The 17,822-nt window shown below is 39.7% G+C and overlaps 2 protein-coding genes across 2 annotated transcripts; both read right to left on the minus strand.

Moving 5' to 3' along the window:
• Positions 1–735: 735 nt before the first annotated feature.
• LOC117300716 (short-chain collagen C4-like) lies at positions 736–7,128 on the minus strand. Its single transcript, XM_033784477.1, has 6 exons — positions 6,913–7,128; positions 5,074–5,284; positions 4,493–4,587; positions 3,491–3,578; positions 2,857–2,943; positions 736–2,630 (listed from the first exon to the last, which is right to left on the minus strand). Exons 1-6 carry the CDS (start codon positions 7,096–7,098, stop codon positions 2,140–2,142), a joined length of 1,158 nt encoding a protein of 385 aa, XP_033640368.1. The 5' UTR covers positions 7,099–7,128; the 3' UTR covers positions 736–2,139.
• Positions 7,129–9,534: 2,406 nt separating this feature from the next.
• Positions 9,535–16,752, minus strand: LOC117288873 (short-chain collagen C4-like). Its single transcript, XM_033769735.1, has 6 exons — positions 16,527–16,752; positions 14,694–14,904; positions 14,115–14,209; positions 13,118–13,205; positions 12,483–12,569; positions 9,535–12,256 (listed from the first exon to the last, which is right to left on the minus strand). Exons 1-6 carry the CDS (start codon positions 16,710–16,712, stop codon positions 11,766–11,768), a joined length of 1,158 nt encoding a protein of 385 aa, XP_033625626.1. The 5' UTR covers positions 16,713–16,752; the 3' UTR covers positions 9,535–11,765.
• Between the last annotated feature and the right edge of the window lie 1,070 nt (positions 16,753–17,822).

The raw sequence follows: 17,822 nt of genomic DNA on the forward strand, positions 1-17,822 counted from the left end.
GAATACGAATGCGATACGAAGTTTGACGTCACATGGCTCCTTTTGCTGGGATGTTTTGCAAAAGTTGAGCACATTTTGTCCAACCCTTGCAAGTTATCCGTTGCGAACCTGTGACGTCAACATTCGCATAACATTTGCATGAAGTATGAACCGGGATTAATGCGTATTGAACTCCTTTCGAAATATTTTGGTAGGTAATGAACTAATGGACTGTCCACTTTTATCATGAATTGTTTTAATCAGTGTGTTCATTGATTAGAAAGTGTGTCATCCAGCCATCTGAAACGACCCTAAACGAAAATACGATAGAAAAGGGGGAATCAAAGAACAAAAACACATGCACAATCGAGCAAGTCGGGCACAATTTTGTTCTTGTGTCAGTGTCTGACGGGCTTATTCCGATTGCCGCACTAACACTGCTCTCGGGCCTTGAGCTACTATTCTTATCTTAAAAGTGGCGCATTTGAAGGCACTGGCCACCATTTGACCAGTTCTCACTTGATGTATCCATGTATCCAAACATAATGTGCATAAAACAACAAATCTGTGCAAATTTGGACCCAATTGGTCATCGGAGTTGCAAGAGAATAATGACAGACAAAACACCATTGCGATACTTTCCAATGCCTAAGTAAACGACTTCAGGCCTGAGATCTGTTATTGAGTTTAAAAAACTGCGTTACTTCAGAGGAAGCCGTTTCTCACTCACAAAGTTTGATACTATATCAACAGTTCTCCATTGCTTGTTACCAAGTAAGTTTTTATGCTGACAATGTTGAACTTTTATACCAATAGTGTCCAGTGCCTTTCAGACGAATTTGTCTAAAATACTCTTTACGGCACACTGTAAACAAATTGGGTAAAAAATGCCCAACTTTTTACCCAATTAAGGGCGAATAGTGAACTCCTCCAACTTTTGGGCAAAATATTACCCATCAAAGTTAGGCATTTTGATTGCCAAATAATTGGGTAATATTTCCTCATCAATAGTTGGGTATATTTTGGTAACCAACAGTTGGGTAATTTTTTGTTTACCCATTTTCTGGGTATTTAATACATTATCAATAACCCACTAATTGGGCGATGATTTTATTAATGATTTACCCCTTTTCGGTGTTATCCAACAAATGGTGAATGTATTTAACCCTTTGATTTACAGTTTCTTCTGTGATACGTCATACAAGCAGCAGGCGTAGAAAATATATTTTCCACGATGGTAAACGGTGGTGAGCTGTGACCTTCCAAGGCCTTGGCATCTCTCTCAAAATCGAGAGGGTGCTCAGTGGTTCGTAGATGCTTTGGAAGGTTAGTTTTTAACTAAAATACAGTTTGTTTCCTGTTCAGTTGTTGTACACAGTCGTGACAGTTGCAGCGCAAGCACACGCATACATGCCACAACCGGCGTTGCACATAATGGCACGATAAAACTGAAACTAAAAACTGAAACTAATTCAACAGTAGTGTCACTTTGTTGCTCCCTCTGCAACTGTCACGACTATGTACGACTGAATAGAAAACACAACTTCATATTTAGTTAAAAATTAACCTTCAAATTTGATCTATATCTACTGGAAAACCCCGCTCGTCACAGCCACTCCTCCACTCGCCATATGGGAAAATATCAAATATCGTTATGTTTTTTCATACCTTGCCCAACTTTTGGGCAACTCTTTGATCGTAGTGCGCATGATCGGATGAGTTTGACCAACTTATGTGCATCATTTTAACCAACAATCGAAATTAACTAAAATTACCCAAAAAGTTGCTCCAATAAATAAACAAAAGTGTAATCAACAGTTATGATAAATTCAGATTACGAATTATTTGCCCAACACTTGCCCAAATTTTGTTCCGCTTTTTAAACACAAAATTGGCAAACAAAATGTTTGTCCAACACCAATTGGTTTTGTTGGGTAATTATCGACCAATAATTGTTGAAGTTACTTTGCCCAACAAATGATTTTACCAACGTTTTTGCAGTGCATGCATAGACGGGGCATGGCGTTAAATAGCACTGTATAGGTCAGGGTATAAGTTAAATGATTTAAACAATAAGTAGAGCCTTTAGGTAATTTACATATCGAGCAATATTCGTGTAATAGCAATAGCAAAGAGAAAGTAGTAACTAGCTGCAATGAGTTACACAGTGCAGACGGTGCACGTCACTTCACGGTATTGAACGTATGGGGGACATGGGATTGAGCCACACTTAATTTCCATGATGTAAAGCAGAGCTGCACTGCTGCTAGCTTGACTACTGGGGATAACCTCGGGTGCTTCATCCACACATACAGCCTGGCTGCGCTGCTCAGTTGAGTAGAGTCCGGACATGAGGAAGCCTTGGTATTCTTGGGTCCAGTTCTGGGGGCAATCTCTCTTAGCCGGAATCAGAAGATGTGTTCCACGGTTTGTGAGACGGCACACTGCACACGGTACGTCACGCTGGTCGATAAACTCGGCATTTTCGTGTGAGAATGGGTCAAATGATGCTACTTCGTACTCCATTCCTAACAGATAGGATTGTGAGTTTGCTGCATCGTTGAACGTATCAGCCCAATCCGGAATAGCAGGAATGCACAAGAAGTCGGAAGTTCCGCCCTTGTATCCAGAACTCGCCCCGGATCCAAATCCTGAAAGGAAGTATAGGGGGAATAATAATCTTTAAACCAATACAAACAAATCTGAATGCTATTGTATTTACAAATCCAGTTAAATAAATGTTTTCGTAATTTGTGAAAAAGATGTATGGTTGAAAGTACGAAATAACCTTCAAGTTTAGTCACATAGTGGCGTTTAGTTCCAAGTTAACCTTCTCAGGGTGAACACATTATGTGAATTTCATAATTGATGACGTACCTTGATACACAAACTCAGTGCCTTCATGTTCTGGACAAGTAGTGCGCCCCCATCGGATGTAAGTAGGTCCCCCTGCTGGATTGGTGCCTATGACAAAATACATTATTAATAGTGGAAAGTCGAAAACTTTTGCAAACTTAAAAGTCTATAGTAACTTTCATTCTAATTCCCTTGTTGCTTAAAAAAATACAGCCAATATTGTTGAGCCCACCAGATCCTTCCCTCGATAAAGTTATGATGTTTTTATTACCAATAACTATTCTATGAAGCTGGGCGGGGAGGGGAGAGTTGTCCCTTTTGGCCGTTGCGAGTTATGCGACCTGCTTTAAAGGATTTGGGTGGTTTTTGTAACACAATGTCCACAGATTTATGTCATGAAAATACGTTTTTACATGCTAAATCATGACCACCGAGACGAAAATTATTTTCATGACACTGTTTTACTTATTTCAGCAAGTAATATTTTCAGGGACGCGTTCTACCATCATTTTCTTCAAACTCTGTAAGTTTAATGTAAATTTGTGAACATTTTGTTTTTTGTCCTACAAAAAGTACCCAGACCCTTTAGGAGTGGGTTTGTATGAATTTGTTGTTAGATAAATATATTATATATTATGAGAGAATAGAAACTTACTAGAGTCGGGGGAACCAATGTCACCGGGGTCTCCTTTCATGCCCCGTGGTCCGGCTTCTCCCTGCAGGCCTGCCTCACCAGGACTCCCCTTACAAAAATTGTCAAACAAATAACGTATGAATGTTATTTTCTGTTTGAATAATGTTATTCTTTTACATCTATTAGTTATTGAGATCTCTATTAGTATATTGAAGCTTGGAGAAACACTGTTGATTCTCAGTCACGCCACGACCGACGTATCGCGTTTCTGGTAAGAATCCTGTCGTTTTTATGTTTTGTACTACAAAGTATGCGTAGCGCATTATACTTTATGACGATTACATTCATTGGCATAGCGTTGATAACCATCCTCTTTTGATTGGCCTAAATAATTGTGTAAAACTCGGCCACGATCATTTGACAAAAATATTATGTTATGAGGATGTTGTCCCCGATGTTTGTGTCCCTCATCAAATCCTACAGGCGGTAAACGTGGGCTGAAATAAGAGGGCGTTGTCAAACGAAATCTGCACAATACGATTTTTGAACGGTAGGTGAAATTCCATTATTTATGTTGTTCTGAGCATGCGCACACTTCCAACAACAATGGATTTACCTACCACCTGCTGCCACTTAGAGTTACAAGTGTCTTATTTGGAATGTAATTGTTAATGTTTGCACAGAAAGTTTTGTCCCAATATTGCAAACACGACTGAATGTTTTGCCAACATTCGGCCATAAACCATGCCAACCAGCGCGGTGTGTACCATGCATTAACATTTCTATTTGGTCGGACAGAATCTCCGGGGGACAAAATCTCCTGCCAAACCGGTGTCCCGGTGAATTCTGTCCGCTGGAGATTCGTTCTCCCATATATGGGAAATTAAGGTGGGCTGGGTGAAGAGGATTCAATTAGAGGGCGCTATCAGAAGACGCTTGTACACAGTTTGCCATACGGGGGGACAGAGTCTCCTGCCAAACCGGTTCGTGTCCCGACTGATGAACTAATGAAGAGCACACTACCTTCTCTCCCTGAGCTCCTTGCCGGCCCTCCCGTCCATCCATACCATCTCTTCCATCCCGTCCGTCTCGACAAGGTCTTGTCATGAGTGGTCGATCTGGTGGTCGAAAGTTAAAAAGAATGGTTTTTCCATTGTCAAAAAGGGGGAAAGGTTTGGCGGCAACGGCCTAAAAACGTACCATTGAGAAGTTTTATTTTTCATTCAAGAAATTAGGGTGTACCTTTTGTAATACCTCAACTCAACAAAATAATATCAATATAATAAAAACTCATTTGGTAAGAAGCATTGCGGAAGCTGTTGATAATATTTATAACATTTTGCAAAATGACCCCCTCCTAATGAATGTAATTTTAGAGAAAACTGTTCGACAAAAGAACAATGAGAAACTTTTCATGCATGATACGTTTCTCAGATTACCAGTGACGGTTATTTCTTCCTGTGTGAACCGCTCCAAATGTTCGGCAAGAAACGCTACCAGCTTTTGAAATGAGATTTTTACAGATAAGTTTCTTTGTGTCCTGTTACACTAGGTTATAAAGTGGACCTAATGATAAACTTCTCACTTAAGATGAAAAAACATACCCTCTGGATCAATTTTCTGGTGTAAGAACACCGACGAAGCGTTGTTCTCGACATTGAACGGGTAGTCCATGGACTTGGGTCTCTCCAGACCTCTTCTCTGTCTCGACAAGACCTCATTGAGGGCGCCCGGCATTTCATTTTCTTTTTGGCTTGTTGGTAGAGGAACTCTCTCCAATAACGCCAGACGCTCTCCGTGAGATTCCATCTGGACCTGAAAATGAAAGGGAATGTAAAAAGTCAACCCATGCGATAGATACATTAAGGAAAACAATGTGAAAAAATCCTATAGAGTGTCACACATCAATCAAAGGGAGGGGCAAAAAATACTGATTTTAATTATACAAAATGAAAACTTATTTTGAGATGGTGAAAACATGTGACGATCCGTTATAGGTCTATAAGCCAGACCAGTCAATTCCTTCCAAAGCTCATAAAATGGATTAATTTGGGCATCAAAAAGAACGTCATTATAATTATAGCAGCTTTCAAATAATACCAATGTAGGATTTATTAATATGTAAAGTATTTATCAACATACAGGGTGTTTCAAAAAAAGTAAACATTTAGAAAAATGTATCCCAATTGGATTTTTTATAAGTTTAACAAAAAATTGCACCAAGAACTGGTGGACCAAGGTCATAGCTTTTAAATTTATACCAAATCAATCCTCAGCTGTTCAGCATGAGTGAGCACTATCTAATTACTTTTGTCAGATTTTAATTAGCTTGCGCACAAAAGTGAAAGGATTTTAACCGAATCAAACACCTTAGTAGAGAAGGTGGGGTTGTGCTTTACTGCTCAAAAATTGTCAATGTTGTGACATGACAGAATGTCAAGCTTTGGTATAAAACTGCTAGTCATCTCAGGCTACTGGTGCAAGTCGGAATCTGACAAAAAACGATCTGGCCGACCAAGAACTGGTCGATCTGCTGCAAACACCCAATGTTGCATTTCAATTTGGCCTGCGTCCGAACTTGGTAGACCCATGGAGGACTGAGGGTTCATCCGATTTCTTAGCAAATTTGTGAGCAACAAAGCACATACCTCACCTTCCCTACTACAGTGTTTGATTGTGTTAAAATCCTTTCACTTTTGTGCGCAAGCCAATTAAAATCTGACAAAAGTAATAAGCTAGTGCTCACTCATGCGGAACAGCTGAGGATCTATTTGGTAGAAAGTAAAAAGCTATGACCTCGATTTACCAATACTTAGTGCCAGATTTTTGAAAACTTTAAAAAATCCATTTGGGATGCATTTTTCAAAATGTATACTTTTTATTGAAACACCCTGTATAATATTGACTGATAGGCCTATGATGACATCCACAACAATGCCGACATGGCTAACGCTCACTTTTCACGTTTATGTTCAGAGTTAAACTTTTAAAGTTTACAATCTGAGCGGTGCATGATTTGGCATTATCCCTTTAGAAGACAATACGCTTTAGATTGACCGAGTTCGACATTACGTGATATGTATCTATAAGACTACAAACAATATTACATCAAAATTCAACCATGCTAGAAAGCAGGTTTACAAAACAGAGCTGCAATTGAACAGAATTACACAAGGCTAAACATTGTCGAGTGTTTAAGAAGTTAATAAGTCTTGGTGCGATAGGGGAAAATACTATAAGAAGGCTTAGTCATAAATCTCAGAACTTGGGGTAATTTTGAGAGAAACTTTGACACGAAGAACCTTTAAAGCGCACCTCGATCTTCTGTTCTAGACAGAGAGTCAAGACCCTGCATGAAGCTCTAAGACTATGTCCCTAAGTGATGAACAAACAAATGATAATGTTAAGGTTTTCATGAATATGGAAACTAAAATAATGTTTACCCTGACGGACTGCAACTCCGTGCTGAAGTAGAACGCCGTCAAGCCAACCAATGCAGCGGTGATGCACAGGTTGAGCAACGTTCCAGCAATAAACCATCGCCAAAGCTGTCCACGTCTCTCAGATGGTACCAGGATTTCGCTTCCATCAAGCGATGGAAAGCCAGACAACTTTTTCATCGAAGTCATTTTCTTCGAGGACAGTCCCACAAATGTGGTGTTTCACCGGCAAAGAGGCCCTTATACAGACCCATACCCATTGTTTAAAGGAAAGGTCTGGCTGGCTGGCATGAACCGGGCCCAAGCTTCCACCAAATCAGGATAACGAAGTTGTTCATAAAAAGTTTTAACGTGGATAAATAACTTGGGCATCGACTCTATGATGTAACTAAGGAGGGGCGTGCCAAAAATGATGTTCCCTGTGTGCCCCCCCCCCCCCCCCCGATTGAAAAAAATGTAATAAATTGTACAACTTATTGGCTTGTATTATTTTAAATTATTCTAAACTGTTTATTATAATCAAATGTGGAGACTGTTTTTATCTCAATGTGAGATTGATTATCTTTTAAAAGCGATGGAACAAATGGAAGGGCCCGGAAATTTTGACCAAGTGGAGTCTTTCTCGAAGGCTAATAGTAATACGACAATTCAACACACATAAACATAGTGTTTCTTTTAGCGCCATGAGCACTTTTTGTGGATTTTTTCGGCGCTTTATAAGGTTGTTTTTTTTTTTTTTTTTTGTATCTAAGCAATCAGTGGACACAAAATAAAGATGTAGAGGGGGAGGGGGTGAAGGGGAGTTGCATAAAGAAAAACGAAAGGCAGAGGAGACAACAGGGGAGGGGGTGAGGAGGGCTGATTAACCAAAAGATGTTGGAAACACACAGATTTAACCAAGACAAATCAAAGGTTAGGAAGAAGGAGAAAAGGTATAATCAGTGATTGTGACATACTAAAAAGGGATATCTGCAGCAGGAGGAAAAGCCAAAGACAAACAGTGTTGTTAATCATTACCTTCTTGAATGCTCAGACACACATTGGGGATCAATGGTATCTGAGCGCAGCAGCGTCTTATCCACAGTGTCTCCATAACGACAGTCTCTCTGCAGTTATAGTGCCTCAATGCCATGTAAAATCATGTCAGAAACGGGCTAATTTGGAAGGTTGAATCATGACGTTCAACAGGTGTGTCAAGCTTTTGGATGTTGGCTTTGAATAGAAAAGGTTCTTCAGCGCAGTACTTGTTTCACCTATTATTGTGAACACCACTCTATGCAAGATGAGACTTATGGAGTATGAAATAACTGTCTGATCCTATGGGGGTTATAGGCCAACCACCGGTGTGCCTGGTTAAGGAACCCGATTCTTGAGCTGTCTTCAAACAATGCATTTAGTGGAATGCAATGGGGAATTTCGGGCGGGGGGGGGGGGGGGGGGGGGGCTTCAGCCGGGACAATGAAACGGGGCTGCTGAGAATGGGTGGGCGTTTTTAGACAACTATTTGCTCTTTGTGTTTTTCCAGACCTTCGGACATTGTCTTTAAGGCTGCTTTCATGGCCACAGATTTAAAGTTCAAGAAAGTATGCCATCTTACTTCCACAGGATGGTCAATAACTCAGATGCAGGAAACTTAGGAAGCACCCGGGGATTGGGGAAAATCCCCAAAAATTCCCTCGAAACTTTTAACTTTTAAAGGTATATGCTATATGAGAATAATAATGGAGTAGGCCCACATTCATTCAGGGTTTTTTCCCCACTGATCTGAAGGCCTTATATTAAGAAAAATACATTAAAAATCACCTGTGAAAGTTTCAGAGAAAACAAAGGAAAAACTTTCATGACATTTTCAACAAGCGTTGAATCTATTATACGTTTAGCGATTAAGTTTTGAAAATATGATATATCACTCACAAATAGGGGACTTTAGAATGAAACATGTCGTTCATCTCCATTTCAGATTGGTGTCAGTGAAGAATAAAAAAATCTTCTGACAAAAGTTGGAGGAACACGTTGTCTTGGATCGGTCGAGTTGGTCTTTGAAAAGCATTTGTAACCGTTTGTTATAAAATGCATATGGTTGGAAATATGTTGTAAAAGTAGAATATAAAGATCCACACAAACATGCCTCGAAATTGCGTGGTTTTCCTTTTACCTCGTCGACTAACACGCTCGGCCATTTATGGGAGTCAACTAACACGGTTGGCCATTTATGGGAGTCAATTAACACGGTCGGCCATTTTATGGGAGTCAAATTGTTGACTCCCATAATGGCCGACCTTGTTAGTAAAAGGAAAACCGTGCAGTTTCGAGGCATGTTTGTGTGGATCATTGTATTCTTCTTTCAAAACATCTTTCCAACCATAATATGCATTTTATAACAAACGGTTAAAAACGCTTCTAAAAGACCAACTCGTCTGATCCAATGCAACGTGTTCTCTTCGCCATATTATTATTAACCCGGGTTACACAATGTATCTATCTAATCTGGGTAAGGGGTGATAGAATCACCAGTGGACCACCACCCTCATGTAGAATTTCAGTGTTGATAAAGAATGAATCAGATTTTGTTTTGGAGTAAGAACAGCAGGCTGACACTGATCTATATAAGCGAAATCACGGTAATTTTATACAAATAAATGAGTCTATTTTATTTCACTTTATTTATTTTGGTTATACCATGGATATACCTTTAATAAGTTGAGACATGCATTGAAATATGATCCGGGTAACAGGAAAAAACACACAAATCAAACAAAGGACGTTATGGGAAAAGTCATTTAACGGCAAGAAAATGTCAGAACAAAACACTAAATGTCCTGTTCATACACCAGCTCAAGTTGGTCAAGGTTCGATTAACTTTGACAATGGAAAGAATGTTTCATGTAAAGCAATAAAGAGGCAACTTATATAATATTGTTTAACCGGGGGCAATAAATTTCACAACGCCTATGTTTTTGCCGCGGAACAAAACTCACGGTAAAGTCCCCCCAAATCCCTAAAGATTGCTTTATAAATAATATTCATTGTGACTTTGAATTCATTAGACACATACATACTTCAAGTCCGCGGGAATGCGGGGTGCTTTTTTACTCAACAAAGCACCCCCATATATTATAAGATATGATGCTTCAGAATTAGTTCACCCCTTTACGTAAACGATAAAGCTTTGGCAAAATCAGAATTTTAAAACTCGGCAATAACAATAATTATTGTGCACTGTGAATTGTGATACAATTATGCCAATTTTCGTGAGTGCCCGGTATGTGATAGGCTGTCAAATTATGTGCATGTGTTTGTTTTAAGTTAAAACAACAATATTTAACGAGGGTGACCCATCCAGCATAACTGATCATCTGTGGCTCTCATATACAAAAAGACAACAAAATAAAAAATATACAAAATTAATACTTGGCATAATGAAATACATTACAGTGAAAAAATACGCCCTACATAAACGGACAAAATGGACGAAATTAAACACTTACCACAGCCAACCACGCAAAAAGTTGGAGATTACAAACTTGAGTTAGAATTAAAGAATTAAATTATCTTCATACTGCCCCCCCCCCCCCCAAATAAAAGGGGGATATAAGTGCGTGTCATATTGAACCACAGAACATCTATAGGAGTCCAAAGCTTATACGAGGCCATGACAGGATGCGCCAACAACCGCGGACCTTCTATCGCCTCTCTAAAACTTTTCTGCACTAGCTCCCGTTAGTTTTGTACACGCCAACAGCGGACCTTTCCCGAACCTTGAACCTATAAGTGTACTTTTTTGTTTTAGGTTCCCTGTTTGAATGTGTTTACGGACACTATCTGGCAAAGGACGTGCCAAACTGCCTCAGTTTGACAGCGAACATTTTTTGGCATGACATCGCGTTCGGGATCCCCCCACCCCCTGCAGCTCGCCAAATGTCTTTGACTACCCATCATCCTCCTGGCTGAATGGCAATAATGTGTCCCAAAAAACACGCCCCATTTGCCCTTTGTCGCCCTTTGTAAATCAACTTCGCCGTTAGACTGTCTAACTTTCGGGTTTGGGGACTGTTTATAAAAATAAACTTGTGTGTGTTTCAGGAAATGTTTTCTGCCTTAAAAAATAGGTTGCAGTGCTACGATCGCAATATTTTTAGTCGGTTGACGGACGGGAACATTTTCCTTTTAGGTTATGCTTATGATGTATCCATGTTATACAATGAACTAATGGATAAGCCCACTATCATGGTTTGTTTCAAACAATGTATTCATCATATATGATAGATGTTCACATTTGCATCGGGGATATATAAAGAATATGAATTATTTGGCTTTTTACCCATACACCGATGTGTGTTAGCACTGCAAATACTCAGTACTTTCCCGAGTCCTTTGATGATGTATTCATTGATTCGAAAATTATATGATACCCACCAACATACGAATAAACCTGCCAAAAGAGAGGGTAGAGAACAACACATTTTCAAAAATCACGTGAACCATCAAAGAAAACTTGCGATATATAATATTGTTGTCAGTTGCGTCCTGCTTTATTCCGAATGCTGCATATAAGATAAGCACTGCTGTCGGGTCTTTGACAACTATTTCTGGACTATGGCATTAGACGGATTTATACAGGCAGGACTTTTGTAGGGCGCATTCAGCTTGAAATAATTTGTTTATTTGGATTCTTGTCATTACGATAGGGACAAATTACTCTTTATATACGGCATCCTCCTGCATGGGAGGAGGACGACGAAACAGCACTGCCAGGTGAAAGAAACAAACCGACTAAAATACATATCGAGTAAATTATTCCTTTATAGATAGCAATCAGCGAGGAAGTAGAACAATATAAAGTAACTGCAATAGTTCTACACACTGCAGACGGTGCACGTCACTTCACGATATTGTACGTATGGGGGACATGGGATTGAGCCACACTGAATTTCCATGATGTAAAGCAGCGCCCCAGTGCTACTGGCTTGACTACTGGGGATAACCTCGGGTGCTTCATCTACACACACAGCCTGGCTGCGCTGCTCAGTTGAGTAGAGTCCGGACATGAGGAAGCCTTGGTATTCTTGGGTCCAGTTCTGGGGGCATTCTCTCTTAGCCGGAATCAGAAGATGTGTTCCACGGTTTGTGAGACGGCACACTGCACACGGTACGTCACGCTGGTCGATAAACTCGGCATTTTCGTGTGAGAATGGGTCAAATGATGCTACTTCGTACTCCATCCCATAAAGATAGGAGTGGGAGTTTCCTGCATCGTTGAAAGTATCAGCCCAATCCGGAATAACAGGAATGCACAAGAAGTCGGAAGATCCACCCTTATGTGTGGAAGCTGCTCCGGATCCAAATCCTGAAAGGAAGTATAGGGGGAATAATAATCTTTAAACCAATACAAACAAATCTGAATGCTATTGTATTTACAAATCCAGTTAAATCAATTTTTTCGTAATTTGTGAAAAAGATGTATGGTTGAAAGTATTAAATAACCCTCAAGTTTGGTCACATAGTGGCGTTTAGTTCCAAGTTCACCTTCTCAGGGTGAACACATGATGTGAATTTCATAATTGATGACGTACCTTGATACACAAACTCAGTGCCTTCATGTTCAGGACAAGTAGTGCGCCCCCATCGGATGTAAGTAGGTCCCCCTGCTGGATTGGTGCCTATGACAAAATACATTATTAATAGTGGAAAGTCGAAAACTTTTGCAAACTTAAAAGTCTATAGTAACTTTCATTCTAATTCCCTTGTTGCTTAAAAAAATACAGCCAATGTTGTTGAGCCCACCAGATCCTTCCCTCGATAGAGTTGTTATGTTTTTATTACCAATAATTATTTTATGAAGCTGGGCGGGGAGGGGAGAGTTGTCTCTTTTGGCCGTTGCGAGTTATGCGACCTGCTTTAAAGGATTTGGGTGTTTTTTGTAACACAATGTCCACAGATTTATGTCATAAAAATACGTTTTTACATGCTAAATCATGACCACCGAGACGAACATTATTTTCATGACACTGTTTTACTTATTTCAGCAAGTAGTGTTTTCAGGGAAGCGTTCTACCATCATTTTCTTCAAACTCTGTAAGTTTAATGTAAATTTGTGAACATTGTGTTTTTTTGTCCTACAAAAAGTACCCAGACCCTTTAGGAGTGGGTTTGTATGAATTTGTTGTTAGATAAATATATTATATATTATGATAGAATAGAAACTTACTAGAGTCGGGGGAACCAATGTCACCGGGGTCTCCTTTCATGCCCCGTGGTCCGGCTTCTCCCTGCAGGCCTGCCTCACCAGGACTCCCCTTACAAAATGTCAAACAAATAACGTATGAATGTTATTTTCGGTTTGAATAATGTTATTCTTTTACATCTATTAGTTATTGAGATCTCTATTAGTATATTGAAGCTTGGAGAAACACTGTTGATTCTCAGTCACGCCACGACCGACGTATCGTGTTTCTGGTAAGAATCATGTCGTTTTTATGTTTTGTACTACAAAGTATGCGTAGCGCATTATACTTTATGACGATTACATTCATTGGCATAGCGTTGATAACCATCCTCTTTTGATTGGCCTAAATAATTGTGTAAAACTCGGCCACGATCATTTGACAAAAATATTATGTTATGAGGATGTTGTCCCGATGTTTGTGTCCCTCATCAAATCCTACAGGCGGTAAACGTGGGCTGAAATAAGAGGGCGTTGTCAAACGAAATCTGCACAATACGATTTTTGAACGGTAGGTGAAACTCCATTATTTATGTTGTTCTGAGCATGCGCACACTTCCAACAACAATGGATTTACCTACCACCTGCTGCCACTTAGAGTTACAAGTGTCTTATTTGGAATGTAATTGTTAATGTTGGCACAGAAAGTTTTGTGCCAATATTGCAAACACGATTGAATGTTTTGCCAACATTCGGCCATAAACCATGCCAACCAACGCGGTTTGTACCATGCAATAACATTTCTATTTGGGGACAGAATCTCCGGGGGAGAAAATCTCCTGCCAAACCGGTGTCCCGGTGAATTCTGTCCGCTGGAGATTCGTTCTCCCATATATGGGAAATTAAGGTGGGCTGGGTGAGGAGGATTCAATTAGAGGGCGCTATCAGAAGACGTTTGTACACAGTTTGCCATACGGGGGGACAGAGTCTCCTGCCAAACCGGTTCGTGTCCCGACTGATGAACTAATGAAGAGCACACTACCTTCTCTCCCTGAGCTCCTTGCCGGCCCTCCCGTCCATCCATACCATCTCTTCCATCCCGTCCGTCTCGACAAGGTCTTGTCATGAGTGGTCGATCTGGTGGTCAAGTTAAAAAGAATGGTTTTCCATTGTCAAAAAGGGGGAAAGGTTTGGCGGCAACGGCCTAAAAAGTGTACCATTGAGAAGTTTTATTTTTCATTCAAGAAATTAGGGTGTACCTTTTGTAATACCTCAACTCAACAAAATAATATCAATAGAATAAAAACTCATTTGGTAAGAAGCATTGCGGCAGCTGTTGATAATATTTATAACATTTTGCAAAATGACCCCCTCCTAATGAATGTAATTTTAGAGAAAACTGTTCGACAAAAGAACAATGAGAAACTTTTCATGCATGATACGCTTCTCAGATTACCAGTGACGGTTATTTCTTCCTGTGTGAACAGCTCCAAATGTTCGGCAAGAAACGCTACCAGCTTTTGAAATGAGATTTTTACAGATAAGTTTCTTTGTGTCCTGTTACACTAGGTTATAAAGTGGACCTAATGATAAACTTCTCACTTAAGATGAAAAAACATACCCTCTGCAGCAAACTTCTGGTGTAAGAACACCGACGAAGCGTTGTTCTCGACATTGAACGGGTAGTCCATGGACTTGGGTCTCTCCAGACCTCTTCTCTGTCTCGACAAGAGCTCATTGAGGGCGCCCGGCATTTCATTTTCTTTTTGGCTTGTTGGTAGAGGAACTCTCTCCAATAACGCCAGACGCTCTCCGTGAGATTCCATCTGGACCTGAAAATGAAAGGGGATGTAAAAAGTCAACCCATGCGATAGATACATTAAGGAAAACAATGTGAAAAAAATCCTATAGAGTGTCACACATCAATCGAAGGGAGGGGCAAAAAATACTGATTTTAATTATACAAAATGAAAACTTATTTTGAGATGGTGAAAACATGTGATGATCCATTATAGGTCTATAAGCCAGACCAGTCAATTCCTTCCAAAGCTCATAAAATGAATTAATTTGGGCATCAAAAAGAACGTCATTATAATTATAGCAGCTTTCAAATAATACCAATGTAGGATGTATTAATATGTAAAGTATTTATCAACATACAGGGTGTTTCAAAAAAAGTAAACATTTAGAAAAATGTATCCCAATTGGATTTTTTATAAGTTTAACAAAAAATTGCACTAAGAACTGGTGGACCAAGGTCATAGCTTTTAAATTTATACCAAATCAATCCTCAGCTGTTCAGCATGAGTGAGCACTATCTAATTACTTTTGTCAGATTTTAATTGGCTTGCGCACAAAAGTGAAAGGATTTTAACCGAATCAAACACCTTAGTAGAGAAGGTGGGGTTGTGCTTTACTGCTCACAAATTTTCAATGATGTGACATGACAGAATGTCAAGCTTTGGTATAAAACTGCTAGTCATCTCAGGCTACTGGTGCAAGTCGGAATCTGACAAAAAACGATCTGGCCGACCAAGAACTGGTCGATCTGCTGCAAACACCCAATGTTGCATTTCAATTTGGCCTGCGTCCGAACTTGGTAGACCCATGGAGGACTGAGGGTTCATCCGATTTCTTAGCAAATTTGTGAGCAACAAAGCACATACCTCACCTTCCCTACTACAGTGTTTGATTGTGTTAAAATCCTTTCACTTTTGTGCGCAAGCCAATTAAAATCTGACAAAAGTAATAAGCTAGTGCGGAACAGCTGAGGATCTATTTGGTAGAAATTAAAAAGCTATGACCTCGATTTACCAATACTTAGTGCCAGATTTTTGAAAACTTAAAAAAATCCATTTGGGATGCATTTTTCAAAATGTATACTTTTTATTGAAACACCCTGTATAATATTTACTGATAGGCCTATGATGACATCCATAACAATGCCGACATGGGTAATGCTCACTTTTCACGTTTATGTTCAGAGTTAAACTTTTAAAGTTTACAATCTGAGCGGTGCATGATTTGGCATTATCCCTTTAGAAGACAATACGCTTTAGATTGACCGAGTTCGACATTACGTGATATGCGTCTATAAGACTACAAACAATAATACATCAAAATTCAACCATGCTAGAAAGCAGGTTTACAAAACGGAGCTGCAATTGAACAGGATTACACAAGGCTAAACATTGTCGAGTGTTTAAAAAGTTAATAAGTCTTGGTGCGAAAGGGGAAAATACTATAAGAAGGCTTAGTCATAAATCTCAGACCTTGGGGTAATTCTGAGAGAAACTTTGACAAGAAGAACCTTTAAAGCGCACCTCGATCTTCTGTTCTAGACAGAGAGTCAAGACCCTGCATGAAGCTCTAAGACTATGTCCCTATAAAGTGATGAACAAACAAATGATAATGTTAAGGTTTTCCTGAATATGGAAACTAAAATAATGTTTACCCTGACGGACTGCAACTCCGTGCTGAAGTAGAACGCCGTCAAGGCAACCAATGCAGCGGTGATGCACAGGTTGAGCAGAGTTCCAGCAATAAACCATCGCCAAAGCTGTCCACGTCTCTCAGATGGAACCAGCATTTCACTTCTATCAAGCGATGGAAAGCCAGACAACTTTTTCATCGAAGTCATTTTCTTCGAGGACAGTCCCACAAATGTGGTGTTTCACCGGCAAAGAGGCCCTTATATAGACCCATGCCCATTGTTTAAAGGAAAGGTCTGGTCATGGCTGATGGCATGAACCGGGCCCAAGCTTCCACCAAATCAGGATAACGAAGTTGTTCATAAAAAGTGTTAACGTGGATAAATCACTTGGGCATTGACTCTATGATGTAACTAAGGAGGGGCGTGCCAAAAATGATGTTCCCTGTGTGCCCCCCCCCCCCCCCCGATTGAAAAAAATGAAATAAATTGTACAACTTATTGGCTTGTATTATTTTAAATTATTTTATTATACTGTTTATTATAATCAAATGCGGAGACAGTTTTTACCTAAATGTGAGATTATCTTTAAAAGCTATGGAAAAATGGTTGGGTCCGGAAATTTTGACCAAGTGGAGTCTTTCTCGAAGGATAATAGTAATACGACATTTCAACACACATAAACATAGTGTTTCTTTTAGCCATGAGCACTTTTTGTGGATTATTTTGTGCGCTTTATAAGTTTTCATTTTTTATTTATTTTTTTTTTTTTTTAAATTAAGCAATCAGTGGACACAAAATAAAGAGGGAGAGGGGGAGGGGTGAAGGGGAGTGGCATAAAGAAAAACGAAAGGCAGAGGAGACAACAGGGGAGGGGGTGAGGAGGGCTGATTAACCAAAAGATGTTGGAAACACACAGATTTAACCAAGACAAATCAAAGGTTAGGAAGAAGGAAAAAAGGTATAATCAGTGATTGTGACATACTAAAAAGGGATATCTGCAGCAGAAGGAAAAGCCAAAGACAAACAGTGTTGTTAATCATTACCTTCTTGAATGCTCAGACACACATTGGGGATCAATGGTATCTGAGCGCAGCAGCGTCTTATCCACAGTGTCTCCATAACGACAGTCTCTCTGCAGTTATAGTGCCTCAATGCCATGTAAAATCATGTCAGAAACGGGCTAATTTGGAAGGTTGAATCATGACGTTCAACAGGTGTGTCAAGCTTTTGGATGTTGGCTTTGAATAGAAAAGGTTCTTCAGCGCAGTACTTGTTTCACCTATTATTGTGAACACCACTCTATGTAAGATGAGACTT

Source organism: Asterias rubens, chromosome 1 (assembly GCF_902459465.1).
Source record: "Asterias rubens chromosome 1, eAstRub1.3, whole genome shotgun sequence".
NCBI lineage: Eukaryota > Metazoa > Echinodermata > Asteroidea > Forcipulatida > Asteriidae > Asterias > Asterias rubens.

What these genes read in the sequence shown, in the direction of transcription:
- LOC117300716 (XM_033784477.1), bottom strand. Translation starts at nt 7,098, where the DNA reads ATGACTTCGATGAAAAAGTTGTCTGGCTTTCCATCGCTTGATGGAAGC. An exon ending in CGGAGTTGCAGTCCGTCAGG is followed by an intron (nt 5,285 to 6,912) that starts GTAAACATTATT and finishes TTTCATTTTCAG; the next exon opens with GTCCAGATGGAATCTCACGG. An exon ending in CATTGGTTCCCCCGACTCTA is followed by an intron (nt 2,944 to 3,490) that starts GTAAGTTTCTAT and finishes ATTTTGTCATAG; the next exon opens with GCACCAATCCAGCAGGGGGA.
- LOC117288873 (XM_033769735.1), bottom strand. Translation starts at nt 16,712, where the DNA reads ATGACTTCGATGAAAAAGTTGTCTGGCTTTCCATCGCTTGATAGAAGT. An exon ending in CATTGGTTCCCCCGACTCTA is followed by an intron (nt 12,570 to 13,117) that starts GTAAGTTTCTAT and finishes ATTTTGTCATAG; the next exon opens with GCACCAATCCAGCAGGGGGA. An exon ending in CACTGAGTTTGTGTATCAAG is followed by an intron (nt 12,257 to 12,482) that starts GTACGTCATCAA and finishes ACTTCCTTTCAG; the next exon opens with GATTTGGATCCGGAGCAGCT.